The sequence below is a fragment of the Mustela nigripes genome, chromosome 5 (genome assembly GCF_022355385.1).
Source record: "Mustela nigripes isolate SB6536 chromosome 5, MUSNIG.SB6536, whole genome shotgun sequence".
Classification (NCBI taxonomy): Eukaryota; Metazoa; Chordata; class Mammalia; order Carnivora; family Mustelidae; genus Mustela; species Mustela nigripes.
This window is the reverse complement of record NC_081561.1, coordinates 115,631,366-115,646,732: the sequence shown is the minus strand read 5'-3', so window position 1 is coordinate 115,646,732 and position 15,367 is coordinate 115,631,366. Positions and strand designations below refer to the sequence as shown.

At 36.1% G+C, this 15,367-nt stretch overlaps 1 protein-coding gene across 1 annotated transcript in view; it reads right to left on the bottom strand.

Annotated features, from left to right (window-relative positions):
* Window positions 1–544: 544 nt before the first annotated feature.
* Window positions 545–15,367, bottom strand: part of FUT9 (fucosyltransferase 9) — a 98,322-nt gene continuing 83,499 nt past the window's right edge. Inside the window, exon 2 of the mRNA XM_059401083.1 lies at window positions 545–4,879. Within this exon, the coding sequence (XP_059257066.1) occupies window positions 3,792–4,871 (1,080 nt within the window). The 5' untranslated portion in view covers window positions 4,872–4,879 and the 3' untranslated portion in view covers window positions 545–3,791. The remainder of the gene's footprint in view (window positions 4,880–15,367) is intronic.

Here is a 15,367-nt window from a genome sequence, read left to right as displayed (position 1 = left end):
TAAGGTCATAATGTCACAAGGTCATAATGTAATGACCTAAACCTTGTTTTGGTAACATTACTTCATGCGAAGACATTTTCTAGACAAAGGCAAAGGCATTACCTTAAGACTCATGGAATCTAGTTTGAAAATAGGCAATCAAAAAGATATCAATTGTATAATTTCCTATTCTTACCATATTTAACCTCCAATTGGAGGCAAGAATTTAAAGCCTCAGCAAATAATTCCTAAATATTCTGTCACTTTATACATCAAGTACTCTGAGCTTTCTAAGCCCTCACAAAAGAAAGCATTTCTGCACATTCTAGGATTATCAAGACATGTAGTAAGTGCAAAATTTTAAGCTGACATTGGTTTCCCACTAAGATAATTTTTTTCCAGTCTCTACTTCTAAAATTTATACCTGTCATATAATATGACTGTCATGTCTTTTTTTTTTTTTTAAGGAGTTTAATACTGTTGGATATGGAGAATTCAGTATATATTCTTACAAAGAAGACTTGTAATAATATTTATATATTCTTACTAGTAAGGCCTATAATAATTAACATTTAATATTCAGATTATTAAAGATTTTTTTAAAATGGAACAAAACTTTTTAAGTTGTCTATTCTGTTTTTATATCCACAGTTTATCCCCTGGCATAATTATTTGTTTTTATAACCAAAAGCAAGCTAATTTTGTTGACTCCATATCTTTCACCAGGAGATATCCTTTAAAAGAATTGCAATTCATGGTATTTATTAATGGAGTGCCTCAGAACCATACACCATCTTTGAGGGTCACATTTCACTTAAAATGTAGTCAAAATCCATTTCCTTCTGCTAAAGCTCATCTCCTAAAATATTTAAAACAGAAAGAATGCTAACAATTTGATGTTTTATTTACTATATACTTTTTTCAAAAGTCAAAGTGCTTCCACATAGAGTGTACCATTCCTTAGGCCTTAATTAGACCAATAAGGCATTCACATTTTTATGAATTGAGACATACTTCTATGGTTACATGAGAATACAATGAAAAATAACGTAGCATTGAGAGATAGGGCACCCTTACATTCAGTCTTAGGTATGTCACTAGCTGTGTGTGTGTGTGTGTGTGTGTGTGTGAACATATTTCTTGAATAAAGGTTATCTCTGGATCTGGTTAATCCATAAGTAGATCAAGGGATTGGTTTGTAAACATTGCTATAATACCATCTAGCCCTAAAACTTACAAATAAATACTCCCAGAACTGATGGGCTAAGGTGACTCATTCATTTTGGCACTTCAAATTCAGAAAAGTTATTCTTCTGGGACCTGGTAATGGGTTTTTAATATATAGATGTGTCAGTTAGTGACATAGTATTATTGCCTTGGCTTGAGTCATATTATCAGCATGTGATTATACTCAGTCTAAAAAAGAGACCAAATTCATATTTGGCAAGAGAGGTGATGCCCCCAGGTTTCTTAGTTCTTTGAAATCATGGGCGCCCACTGCAGCCAAGATGGGTTGTCAAGACACTGAATGCTTCGCTACTTTTGAGGAAAGCAGGTGCTTTCTAAACATGTTAGCCATGCAAACTGTTTAGAACTCTACGCTTTTTGTAGATGACAAAAGGATGACAAAGTCTGTGTAAATGTATGAATTAGACTTTTTAACCTGATGAAATAAATATAGGTGAGATTTGTCTTTATCTATGAGGGCATCCACACAGACACACCACTTCTTGATGCAATGTGTTAGAAGACATACTATGGAGGGGACCTACATCAGGTCAAATGAGTGAAGAAAGTTTGCAGCTCAGAAATATGTCAAATCCCTGAGCAACGGGGGAAATAAGCTATCTTCTTTTCATTGAATCAACAGTGCCTCATATAAACTCCATTGAGAGAAGTATGTGCATTAACACAGACTCAAAGAAAGCTTTCATGTATCTCTCCACTTAACTGTAAGCTCCTGTAGGGCAGTGACAGTAACTTGTTCGTCTTTATCTCTGGTTAGGGCATTGCCTGACACAAAATGCCTGTTCGACATGGGTAAAGAAATGAACCTGAGGATCAAACAGTCCTCCATCTCATGCCAGAATCTTCCACTGGTCCACTCCTCCTAGAGCTCCAGAGAGCTCATTCCTACACAAGGCAGTCTGGGGCAATGGACATATGTCTTACTGAACTCACGTTTGTCTCTATCTAACTTCCATTGGATGTAGAAGATGGTGGATTTGTATTCTAATAATGTTAACATGTAACAGGACTATTAGAATAAATATGTCACAATTAGATCCAAAAAGATGTCATCCGAACACTCCAGTTCTTCTGATGGGTTTTTGGCCTGAATGGAATAGTTATTAAAGATTCTTTTGGGACATGTTTTTCTTGAAGAATCTTTAATATCCCATCTTTTTTCACCTACTAATCTCTGCTTATCTCCAGCTCTTAACCTTACAAAGGAAAATTGTTGTGTACAACTGCAGGTTCAGGGATGAATCTTCCAAGAACTTAGTGTAATGGCAAGTTTATTTTGGTTCTGTAAAGCTCTGAGGGCCATGGTCACAAGTGCTATATATGAATAATTATGCAAATGAAATAAAAAACATCATCTCCAGTTAATATTTCTACGCTAGAACTGTCACTTTCTGGAAGCAAACAAAAATTTTCCCATGATTTTCACTGACATTCATTTCTTCATTCAATAAATGTGCATTGAGATCATACTCTGGGTTAGAATTGTGTCTTTTCTATAGATCCCCACTTTATTATGTTTGATATCTTCTGCATAACACCTTAATGATAATTTTATTTCGGTTCTTGTAATGTGAGAGCAAACCTTTAAAATGTTTTGTCTATTTATTTGTCCACATGGTAAAATGAAACTTTTACATATTGTGGCTTGGAAAAAATATTTAAAATTTTTATGTTATTTAAGATTATACATAAATGTACTGCTTGTAAATATGATTTGTACCTATACACATTCTTTTCCTTTGTTATTTGAGGAAATTATTTGTTTTATTATAATAGTAAGTATAAGGATTGGGAAGAGAACTATCCTAGATATTCTTATGTATTGTCAGGATTATTTCCCAAGTTCTACAAATCCCCCCAAGTTGGATATTTAGAAATACTTGAATAATTTCACTTAAGATCTTGAGAACCAGTGGTTGCATTTGTAAGATTGCTTAATGAAAATAAATGAAAAGTCTAATACCTTCCTGAAAAAAACAGTTCAGCTTCACTATCTTTTTTATTCACTACATGAATAATTCTCCCTTCACAAAAAATGTGGTAAGCAGGTAAAAAGTATATCTAATAGAGACAGTTACACACTTTGTTCACTTTGAAGTCAAAGAGGTTAGAACTCCGTTAAAAATACCTTTCCTTTGTTATATTAGGCAAACTTGGAACTAGAGATCATGGTGTTTAGTGAAAATATTTCATATTTTAAGATGCGCATTGTCATCTCCCAAATAGCTTGAATAGCTGACCAATGTAGAAACAACAATCATATCATGAATGTACATTATAAACAACTACCAAAATGTGAAAAACAATGTTTACAAATGGTAGCAAAGAATAAATTAATTTTCAGTGCACATAATTAGGTATATACAGGATAATTTAAAACCAAAGGGAGTGATTGCTAGTGCTGAGCTCTCAGAAATCTCCATCAAAGTGTACATGTTACCCAAGAGAGAGTGATAAAAATAAATTGTGACACAAAAGCAGAATGTTGTCTCTCTTCTTATCCTCAAAACTTGGATGATAGCTCATCAAAATAATTTTTCCAAGTGTGCAAATGATGGAAAACTTTAATTCCAAAACCATTTCTCTAAATTACCAACAGATTTATATTCTTGATGCCTTTTCACGTGATCACAAGCCAAGCATGCATGTGATTCCCAAAATCGTGGGAGATTCACTGTGAAATCCTTCCTCCAGTTAAAGTAACTAAGGTATAACTTATTGTTTTTGTCAACTTCTTTCAGATACTTGGCTAGCTCACTGGGAGAGTTATAATCTTCCACATGAATGAATGAATCTGCTGGAATATAATTCTCATAATTTTCCCTAGATGGCCCCAGAACAACAGGTACAGAGCCAGCTAAAAAAGCATTATAGAGCTTTTCTGTGATGTAATCTTTGTGGATTGAGTTTTCAAAAGAAAGATAGAATTTGCAAGTAGATATGGTAGGAATCAAATTTTTATCATTCACATACTCTCCAAATGCTTGCCCATACGTATGGATTTCAATGCTTTTGCTTAGCTCATTGTAATACTTGACCCTGGCGTGCTCAGGGTTCCAGTTACTTACAACCCAGCACACTAACTTCTCTTTGCTTGGCACTTCAAACACGAAGGGGTTTGTGCTCACCGACAAGAAGCCGTAAGGCACTTGGATATCTGAGTCGCGGCGGTAAGTCAGAGTCAAGTTGAACAGGTGCTCAATGCCACTTTTTTGGGGCGTGTGAGTTGGTGATTCCAAATTCATCCAAATCCATTTCTGGAAGGGTGGCCTAGCCTGCTGAGGTAAGTTAGTCAGATCCCAACTGATGTCTCGGTGATGGATCAGAACTGCGTGAGATTTGTTGTACAGAGAACGGTCTGTTGTGAGATGGCATCCTTGGATGTTGAACATTGCTTGGCAAGATGTAAGGTCAAAGGTCTGCCCAAATGGCCACACCCAAATCAGGATAGTAGTTTCATTAAAATAATCAGTTTTGGTGGAGAAGAAGTTTTTCATTTTCAGCACTGAGCTGGCTGACTCCATTGGACTGAAGATCCAGCTGTTGGTAGGCTTGATGTAAATGAGCAGACAGGCCATGAAGCAGCCCAGGATAATGCAGACGATTAAAAATGGGCGGAGAATTCCTTTGGATGCTGATGTCATAATTTTTTCTGTGAAAGAGAACGATGGAGGTAGGTAGAGGTAGTGATGAAAAGCTAACCATAAGTACAATTTGAGGTTAACGGGTGATACATTTCAAAATATACTTAATCACAAAACCAGATGCATTTTCCTTTTTTAGTGTTACTAAACCATTAGAGAAATGGAGCTTTTATTAAGTCAAGAAACTGCCTTCAAAGGAACTTTCCCTTGAACTCCATAAATAATGCGTCAGAATTTGTTAGAAGTCTGCCTGCATATCTTGAAGCCGGGTTACATCTGTTTTCAATGCCACCCTTACCTGTTATTTTATTTGTTTCTAGAAAGCTGGCACAAAGACTGGCATCACCAAGGCTATGACTAAAATTTTTTGTACTTTGAAATCACATCAGATCTGAGAACATTCCTTAGTTTATATGACTATTATTAATTATATATAATCACTATAATTATTTACTCGTGCATTTTTGAGATTGTAATATAACTTTGCAGTTCAGATGGAATTCAGTAGAAAACCAAAATTTTTAAGGAAAAACTTTTGTTTTGGTTTTTTGATATAAGCTCATCTTTACTGCCAAAAATGCATCACAAGGGGTCTCTTATAAGAAATGGCAGCTCTTGGTTTGATATCTGTTACTTTGTTTTGCTTTTAAGTAAGTACATAGGTGCAAAAATTTGAGAAATTAAAATCTCTTTTTTAATTTTTAATATTTATTTTTCTTACAATTTTTCTTATTTACTTTTAATAATCTGTTAGTACACCCAAGATCTACTAGGTTGCGATAATAAAAATGCTATAGTGGCATTAGAAAAACATTCTCACGTGGTATCAGGGCATTAAAAAAAGTTTTTCTTAGCACTAAAATGATATTAGTATAATAAAAATAAATGGATTCTCAAAAGAAAAGAATTGTGTTTCATGGAGGACAAAATTGATGTTGTGAATTATAGGAGATTGCAGCTAAAAAGATGAATTAAGGCTTTTTGATTTTTTTTTTTAATGGAAGAGTCTTCAAGGTTTTTTCCTCTTTGACATTCATGTTTTTTTATGAATATGAACACAAAGATAAAATATGTAATATGTTTGCAAAACTGTCTTTTGATCAAATTCTTACTGATCATCTGAAATTCATGATTCTTTTCACCAAAATAATGTGGTCTATTATTTCAGATTCATTAAAATATTTTGAAGTCTTGATCAAAAGCTAGTGTACAAACATGAGCAGTTTCCTTCCAGAAAAAAAGGGAGAAATTGTTCTTTATTTAATTACCTAAATTTATGTGAACATTTTAAAAAAATCACTTTTTTTTTTTTGCTGTTATGCAGCTTTTCTTAAAGCATATGACATATTCTATGTAGTTCCCTTGATTTTATGAATCCAAAGATTCTGGATATTATATCCTGGAGAACTCCCAGAAGAGAATTATTGGAATCAAGGACTGAGACTTACCATCAAATTTAGCTTCAGCCCCATCCAGTCAATAACAAAAGGAAAATAAAAGAAGTGTCTACCAAATATGTTCAGAAACTATTAATCAACTCCTGAGCTATGGAGAAAATAGAAAGGAATATGTAAGAAATCTTAGCTGTTTAGAACTAAATGACATTGTTGGCTCTACATGTGAGATTTTGTGGAATGTGTCTAAAACAGTACTTTATTTAAAGGAAATTTACAGGTTTGCACAGTTTGGGGGAAGTTAGTTAACAAAATTGCCAACTGAACAAGCTGGACAGAGAACAATGGCCAAAGCTAAAGCAATAAGAAGTAAAAAATTAAGATAAGGATTGAAATCATTGAAATTGAGAGCAGAAATTAGAGAAGACTAATAATACCGCATGTAACTATGTGAGGTGATGAATTAACTAAACTTACAGTAGTAATCATTTTGTAATATTGACATATATCAAATCAGTATGTTGTACCGCTTACACTAATATAATGTTACATGTGAAATATAACTCAATAAAACTAAAAAAAATCCAGAGACAAACTTCACACAAGAATAATCATGAAAAAAGAAAATTAATTTTTTTAAAGAAATTCAGTTTAAATATAAAAAAAGAGCAGATGATTATGCAACAGAAAAAAATAAGAAATGACTATATGAAGTAATTTTATGTTCATGAATTTGAAAAACTGATGAAATGGATGGTTATATATCTGTACAAATAGAAAAAGGCCAATTTTAATGAGAATTTCTTATTAAACAAATAGCAGTTAGTGAAGTGGAATTGATAAATGATATTGAAAACAAACAGTAGACCTAGGTGGCTTTGTAGGAGTGATATCAATTGTTCAATAAATAGAGAATATTATTGTCATTTTTTAAAAAATCCAGAAAACAAAAAAAAGCTTAACTCATAACATGAAGTCAATTATTAACCTATTACTAAAAGGAAATATAAAAAGTTTAAAAAGGTCTATTTCACTTATGAACACAGATACAAACATTGAGCAATAAAGAAAATTAAAATATATTATGACACAATTCAAGAGTAGGTTTATGTAGGTTCATGTACATTTGATCTTACTTTATAAATTTGACTGGTTGGATAATCTATTTCTACACTCTGAGAAAAGTTACTGGAAAGATCTCTCTCTTTTTTTTTTTTTTTTTAAGATTTTATTTATTTGTCATAGAGAGAAGCGAGAGCAAGCACAGACAGACAGAGTGGCAGGCAGAGGCAGAGGGAGAAGCAGGCTCCCCACCAAGCAAGGAGCCCAATGTGGGACTTGATCCCAGGACGCTGGGATCATGACCAGAGCTGAAGGCAGCCGCTTAACCAACTGAGCCACCCAGGCATCCCAGAAGATCTCTTTTTTAATGGAGTAATAATACTAACCTGTAATATACATGATTTGAGCAATGAAGTGTGTTTCTCCTGTAAGACCAATGTTTAATGGTATTTCGAAATGTTTTCATTGATAGGGTGCCGGGGTGGCTCAGTCAGGTAAGCATGTGACTCTTGATTTCAGCTCAGGTCATGATCTCATGGTTGCGAGGTTGAGCCCTGCGTTGAGCTCCACACTGTGTCTGGAGCCCCGTCAAGATTCTCTATCTCCCTCTTTATCTCTCCTTCTGCCCCTTCCTCCACTCATTTGCACTCTCTCTCCCTTTCTCAAAAGAACAAGGGAAAAAAGAGAGACAGAGAGAGAGAAAGAGAGAACTGTTCTCATTGAAAAAGTTCCCTTAAATCCTTTTTGAATTGAAATGCAATGTCAGTAACTAAATAAATAATGTCAATTCATTGCAATAAGTTATAGCTTAAATAAAAGCCCCTGTTCAGTAAATGCTCATTCTCAGCTAGGTCCTGTGCAGAGCACTTTGCATACACCATTTCCTTTAATTTTCATAGAACCTCTATAAAGAAAGTCTTTTATCACCTTTGATGAAAAAAACTGAAGTCTGGGGTGCCTGGGTGGTTCAGTTGGTTAAATGTCTGCCTTTGGTTCAGATCATGATCCCAGGGTCCTGGGATTAAGCCCCAGATCCTGGTCCCTGCTCAATGGGGAGTCTGCTTCTCCCTCTGACCCTCTGACCCTTCCACTGCTCATGTTCTCTCTCAGATAAATAAATAAAATCTTTAAAAATAAAAAAAAACTGAGGATCAGAGATATATGCAACTAGCTTAACCATTGAGTTATGCTCTTTCTTGCCTTCTACAATCTTCTTTGAACAAGTAATACAAGCCTCAGTTGTCTATTTAGGTGCATTTGACACTTCTGGTTTTATTGTTTTGGTTTCTCTGGCCTCTACCCTTTATAATTGAGGATTACTTAGCCATGCATTAAATTTTGAGCAATTTCCTTTAACAAGAATACCTGACACTTATATGATACTTTCTAGTGTCAAACATTGATTTTAGCACTTAAGTTAACACACACACACACACACACACACCCATGTATTACCTCATTGTAATCCTATTTTATTGATAAAGAAAAACAGGCTTCTAATGGTTAAGAAACTTGCCCAGGGTTACCCAGTTCAGAAGTGGCAGAGCACACTTTCAAACAAACCCAGGTCATTGGTTCTAGTTTGAGTCATGAACACTACATTTTATGTTCACTGATTCTCCAGGCTGCAGCTAGAGAACGCAATAACCAGAATGCAAGCCCTATGAAGGCCTTTGTTTCTTCACCACTTAATCCTCATCACCAGAATACAGTAGGTGTTTAATAAATGCTATATATGTTGCATGAATGAGTGGGTGGATTGCCTAGTCTCTACCCTGTGCAAGGTAAAATGCTAGGTAACTAGATAAGCAAAAATAAGCCATGTATGAATGAAGAAATAGATACTTAGTTGCTTTCTTTGTGCATTTAACATGTATACTTTCAGAAAATAACTACCATCACAGTTGGCATACAGATATTTCTACCGCTAAATGAGCAAAATCCCCTAGCTTTGTCATATGTCAAAGTTGGCATCTATCTAGTATACTTTAATTTAATAACTGCTCTTTTTGGCCAAATGAAGGGGGGGGGGGAAGGTCACTAGGCAAGAAACAATGTTCCTTTCACTGCAGGCCTCTCAGTTTTTCTGCTTCCTGGACATTTTGTATTGAGGTTCTTTTTGTTAACTCTCCGCACACCTCTCCTCTCAGCTTTTCATTGCTGTCGGGGTCCATTTCTGAACAATAGGGGCAGTTACTCAGTAACCCCTGCTTTGTATAGAAACTGTCACGAAAGTTTGCCTCTTGGAGCCTAATTGACTTCCCCTTGACAGGAACCTTTAAACTTACTTCTCATAACTAAAATTCAGTTGGGTGTCCAACACATCTTGAACTGTTAATTGATACAACCTATTTTTAAAGCGCCCATAGCCATGTAACTTTAGCTCTCACTAGAGAGAGCAATAAATTTATAGCCTAAAGCAAATTATAACCATAAATAGTATAATGAAAACTTCTCAATTATTTTTGATAGTCTTAAGTGCCATAAAAGAATATAAAGACATTAGTATTAATAATTAACAAAATCTTTTGTAAAAATGTAACTTGATGGGACTTGGTGTGCATACACTTCTGCTTTCCATTAAGAGACTCCCTTCAGTGTCACGCCTTAGGAATCTCCACTGAGAGTTAGAGAACAGAAGGGAGCCTGGAATAGAAGAGGTTCAAGCGCGATACTCACATCATAAATATGCTTCAAGGAATTAGGGAGAAAAAATGTGAAACCAAAGTGATTAAGAGGCTTCTCTAAGGAATAGTAATTCTACTTTAAGTTTTTGGTCTGTGAGTGTTTGTGCACGTGCATGTGTTGAATCCTTATTTTACACTGAAAGAAATGGGTATATTTAGAACAGAATTCAATACCTGCCTGAAACTTACAAGACAGAAGAGGACAGTTGGGCTTTAACTTGCCCCGTTAGACTTCACTTAGATAGCAGCCACCCCCTCATTCTTCAATCCACCTCTCTGGTTCACAGTAGCAGGCATGTGGGACTGGAAGAGAGTTTCTCTATGCCCTCTGGAGGTCTTGAGTCAACATGTTTGCCAATTGTTGTGTGGTACACCTCTTCTCTATTTGTTGTGTGGGTGCACAATGAGCACATTCCTGAAATGGTAAGACTTTTCATCCATGTAAAGAAATAGAACTTTTGATCCACTTAGGGATTTTCAGATCAGTTCAGACCAGCCTCCAAGAGATGAATCATGGACAAATTAAGTGGATTAAAATTAGAAATATTTAAAAAAAATAAGTGATTGTCATTCATTGTGACTTCTTCCCTGTTACAATAAAATTTGTAAAGTGCTTTTGATAGTGGCTGGACCAGAGAAAGAACTATGTAAGTGTTTGCTATTATATTATTACTCTCTGTTGCAGTCAAGAATCTGAGCTCTCACCGTAGCTGAATTTCTTTTGGAATAATAAATCCTTCTTATGTCTATGCAGATTATTACCATTTCTAACAACAAACACATACACAATCTCCTCTAAGTTCAAAACATAACCCATTATTAATAAATTTTGGAGAAATATATAATATATAATTTCTAATGAATTTAAACATGGTCTTTCAATAATTCATGGAGTCACACTTTTTACAAAAAGTTACTCTATGAGCATATTATATTTAAAGGATTCTATAGCAGGTATTTGTTAGTTTATAGTGTCTGGATCAATCTTCCTTCTTCTGATAATACTACCCTAATTTCCTATTGGGATATTACCTCTCCCTCCTGTATACAATCTTTGGGATTGCAGAGAATGTTATTTCCCCCTTTCCTAAACCACATTGGGCAGAAAATTCAGATCATGCAAACTCTGACTCTGGGACTTGGAAAGTTGAGTAGAAGGGTCAGGATGGAAAATGTTGGAGCTGATTAACCACAGTAGGGCTTCCTTACAAGATAATTATATAAACTCTACTACCTGCATCCAAGGATCTGCTTGAGATCCTGCCTTCCTGGGCTGGCCTCTTCAGCTATTGCTTCAGTTCTAAGAACTACTCCATAAACTTGCAATAGTTTCCTTTTTGTCTGTTTCAATTATAATTGTTTTTATTACTTGAAACAAGCAAATCCAAGCAAACAACCCTACAACAACCCACAACAAAATAAACCCTAACCAAGGAAACAAACAAACAAAAACTCAACTAATTATCTCACCTCCTCTTTTTTTCTTCATGCAGATTAGGAAGTGTATACCTAGAATCCTTCAAAATATGTCCATAATTATTTGGATTAAAAAAAAAAACAAACTCTAGGGGCACCTGGGTGGCTTAGCGGGTTAAAGCCTCTGCCTTCAGCTCAGGTCATGATCCCAGGGTCCTGGGATCGAGCCCCACATGGGGCTCTCTGCTCAGCGGGGGGCCTGCTTTCTCCTCTCTCTGCCTACTTGTGACCTCTGTCTGTCAAATAAATAAAATAAAATAAAATAAAATAAAATAAAAACTCTATATAAATTCCCAAAACAGCAAACCTATCTCTTCATTTTATTTTAAGCTGTAGATGCCATCCAGAATTTAGGTATTTGGTGGTAGGTGGTATTTAACTGAGCTGTTACTTATCTGTTTGTTCAGGTTCAAAGAACAATGGTGTTCCCCACATATTCATTATGAGGTTTGGTGTCATGATATCAATAGGATTCTGCAAAAGTCTTCTGAATCCTACCCTGAATGTTCATATTTTGAATTGCCTAGCTTTATTTATTTTTTGGGTTGTTTGTTTTTGTTATGATTTTGTTTTGCTCTCACTTCTTCCTACAACTTTTACAGTAAGATCCTTTCCAAGAATAAAAATGTCTTATACTTTCAATATCCTATACCAAATTATATTCTGCCTCAAGATACTGTAAGACTTTATATATTCATCACTTCACTTTCGAAAATTCCCTTGACACTTCACAATCCACTGAATCTTCCTCATGGGCATTCCTGCTCTGAGTTCTCACTATTCTCCCCATTAGGTCCTGAGCCAAATGCCTCCTGTCTTTGGGAGAGATGCCATTTACTTTTTGGCAGGAAGACACTGGCTGATCTCTGGAATTCTATCAAATTTGTGTTTGCGAGCCTTTCTCAAAGACCTTTGGGTATTAGTTCTGGTATTTCCATGGGTGAGCCTCTTTTATTTCCTCCAAACACTGGAGAGGCTTCCACCAAAATATGCCACTTTTAATGGTTGACTTTGCTTTTCCCGAATATTCCTCAGATTGTGCTCTAGCACACATAAAAATTCCCTGACTTATTTCTCCTTTGGGATATTACCTCTAAAATGCTCAGAAATGTCTCTCTTTTTTCCCCCTTCTCATTTTTGTCTCACACATTGGTTTCCTTCAGTGTGCAAACTGCCAATGGTGGCTTTTCCTGCATGGCAAACTTCTTCATCTTAAGCAGGTTCTACATTCATTCTCTTTGAAATTTCTTTCCAATTCAGAGATTAACCTTTTTCAGTTTGATCTTTTATCTGCTTCTTTCTACTCATAATCACTTGTTTGCAATCGCTGTCTTTATTCATTTTAGATCTATTTGCCTGCCTTAGCTATAGCTAGAGCAATCAGATCTGACACTGAGCCAAGTGTAACTTGGCTCCTGTGCTACCTTCCCAGAGGGAATACCACAGACAGGGCCAGGGATGCTCTCTGGCAGCTACCTAGAACATGCTTTCTGGTGTTCCTTGAGGCTAGCATTCTTTCATAATTTGGCTGTCAACACCAGTGCTTTCTACTATTATTGTCAGGTGTAGCCTGTAGCAGCAGCCAATGAAGGTCAAGGGAGCCTTAAAAACAACAACAACATGGTTTGTCCCTCCCAATCCCATCTTGTTTCATTTATTCTTCTCCTACCCACTTAAGCCCCCATGTTGCATCACCACTTCCTCATATCAGGGAGATCATATGATAGTTGTCTTTCTCTGCTTGACTTATTTCGCTAAGCATGAGGGTTGCTGGGGGGAGGGGGTTTGGGAGAAGGGGGTGGGATTATGGACATTGGGGAAGGTATGTGCTTTGGTGAGTGCTGTGAAGTATGTAAACCTGGTGATTCACAGACCTGTACCCCGGGGATAAAAATATATGTTTATAAAAAATAAAAAATTAAAAAAAATTAAAAACAACAACAACAACAACAACAACAACAACAAAACCCCCCCAAATCCTCAAACTCTCATTTTTTTTTTTTTTTTTAAAGATTTTATTTATTTATTTGACAGAGAGAGATCACAAGTAGGCAGAGAGAGAGAGAGAGAGGAGGAAACAGGCTCCCTGCTGAGCAGAGAGTCCGATGTGGGACTCGATCCCAGGACCCTGAGATCATGACCTGAGCCGAAGGCAGCGGCTTAACCCACTGAGCCACCCAGGCGCCCCTCAAACTCTCATTTTGAGCTGATGTATTACTATGTGTTTCCAACTCTGACGATGAGAATTTTTTCCTTCCAGATGACAAAGTAGAGTAGCTCGTTCCTGACATCTCTTGTCCTTCAAATCCACACCCTACTTAGTACTATTTATGCCTCCTATATAGTCCTTAGATTAGTTGACTTCTTTTTACTTCTCCAGGTCTGGCATCTGTCTCCTCTGTTATAGACTGCTACTCTCGCTTTCTCAGTGGTACATCTGGCACTCGCTTTTGATGCATTCAGTTGATTCACAAGGCAGTAGACCAGCGGTTCTGAAAGTGTGGTCCCCAGAGGAGTCACATCATCAGCGTTGCTTGAGCTTGTAAGAAATGAGATTCTCCCACCGGAACCCAGAAATAAGGAATCAGAAACTGGGCTGTAGCCCAAGAATCTATCTTAAAAAGTCCTTTCAGTGATTCTGAAATATTGCATGTCCCTTCTGCATTTCCAGCATGGCCATGGTTGGCCTTCTTTCCCTGAGGAAGTCACTGGACCAACTCTTCCCTCTCCCTGGAGCAATTTCCCTCCTGTCTCTGTTGATTTCCTCCTTTCTGCTCCACTGGCAGTAGACTATGGAAGGATTCCTGACAACCTCCCGACACCCACCCCACTACATACACAGTAAATCAAAGGCCCCAAGTACACGTCTCATGGTTCTATCTGTCATTTTTACAAAGCACTTACCACGGTAACGAGGGTACCTATATTTATGTATTTGATTAGTGTTGTTGCCTCTGTTTGGTTGTAACTAGGCTCACATAATAGACATTGGGTTTTTTCCTCAGTATCCAATTTCTTGATCCTAGTCAGATGTATATATCCTTGCTTTCAACAAATGCTTGTTTGAGTGACCAAGTAGTTAGCAATTATTGAGCATTTGCAATGTTACAGTAACAAGGCTAAGACTTTTCAATAAATTTTATCATTTTATTTTCAGGAAAAAACCCTTTTTTTGTGTATTTGAAAAACAAATACATCTCACTTTCTATATGCCAAGCATGATTCTAAGCACTTAAGAAATAATAATTATTTTAAATCCATAATGATGAGATATAATATACACTATAGTTACATTCATTTTATAGATGAGGAAACTGATGCACATTTATCCATCCCATGTCACACCAGTAAGTGATAAATCAAGATGTGGACACTAGTGGCTTGGCTTTTTAATGTGTTGCTCTAAAAATACAAGTTAAGAATTGAGAATTCCAGCTTACAATTGCAAAACTGTGAATTCTGTGAATTATAGGATAGAAAATTTATTTTATGACATATATTGCTCTGAGGTTCTTGTTCATTAGAACAAACTAGGTCACCAATACTTCCTCTCTACTCTTTTCCTGGAAACCAATGACCAGAAACAGAATACTAGAAGTTTTAGATAATTCTCTTCCTGTCCCTGAGAGAGTGCAGAAGGGTGAATTAGCGCAGGAGAGAAGTCTAGCTTTGTTTTATTATCAGGCTGTTTATCAAGCAATTCCAGGAATACAAAGAATAATTGACACATTTGGAATTGGTAATCCCTGGCTTCTGATCATTGTATTCCTGATAGCTACATTCTCTTTGAGGTGAATCCTTATGTGCTTCTTTGTTGAGCCAGCTTTGAAAATTGACCTCAAAGAGCCACGTAGACTAAAAACAATAAAGGTAGAGA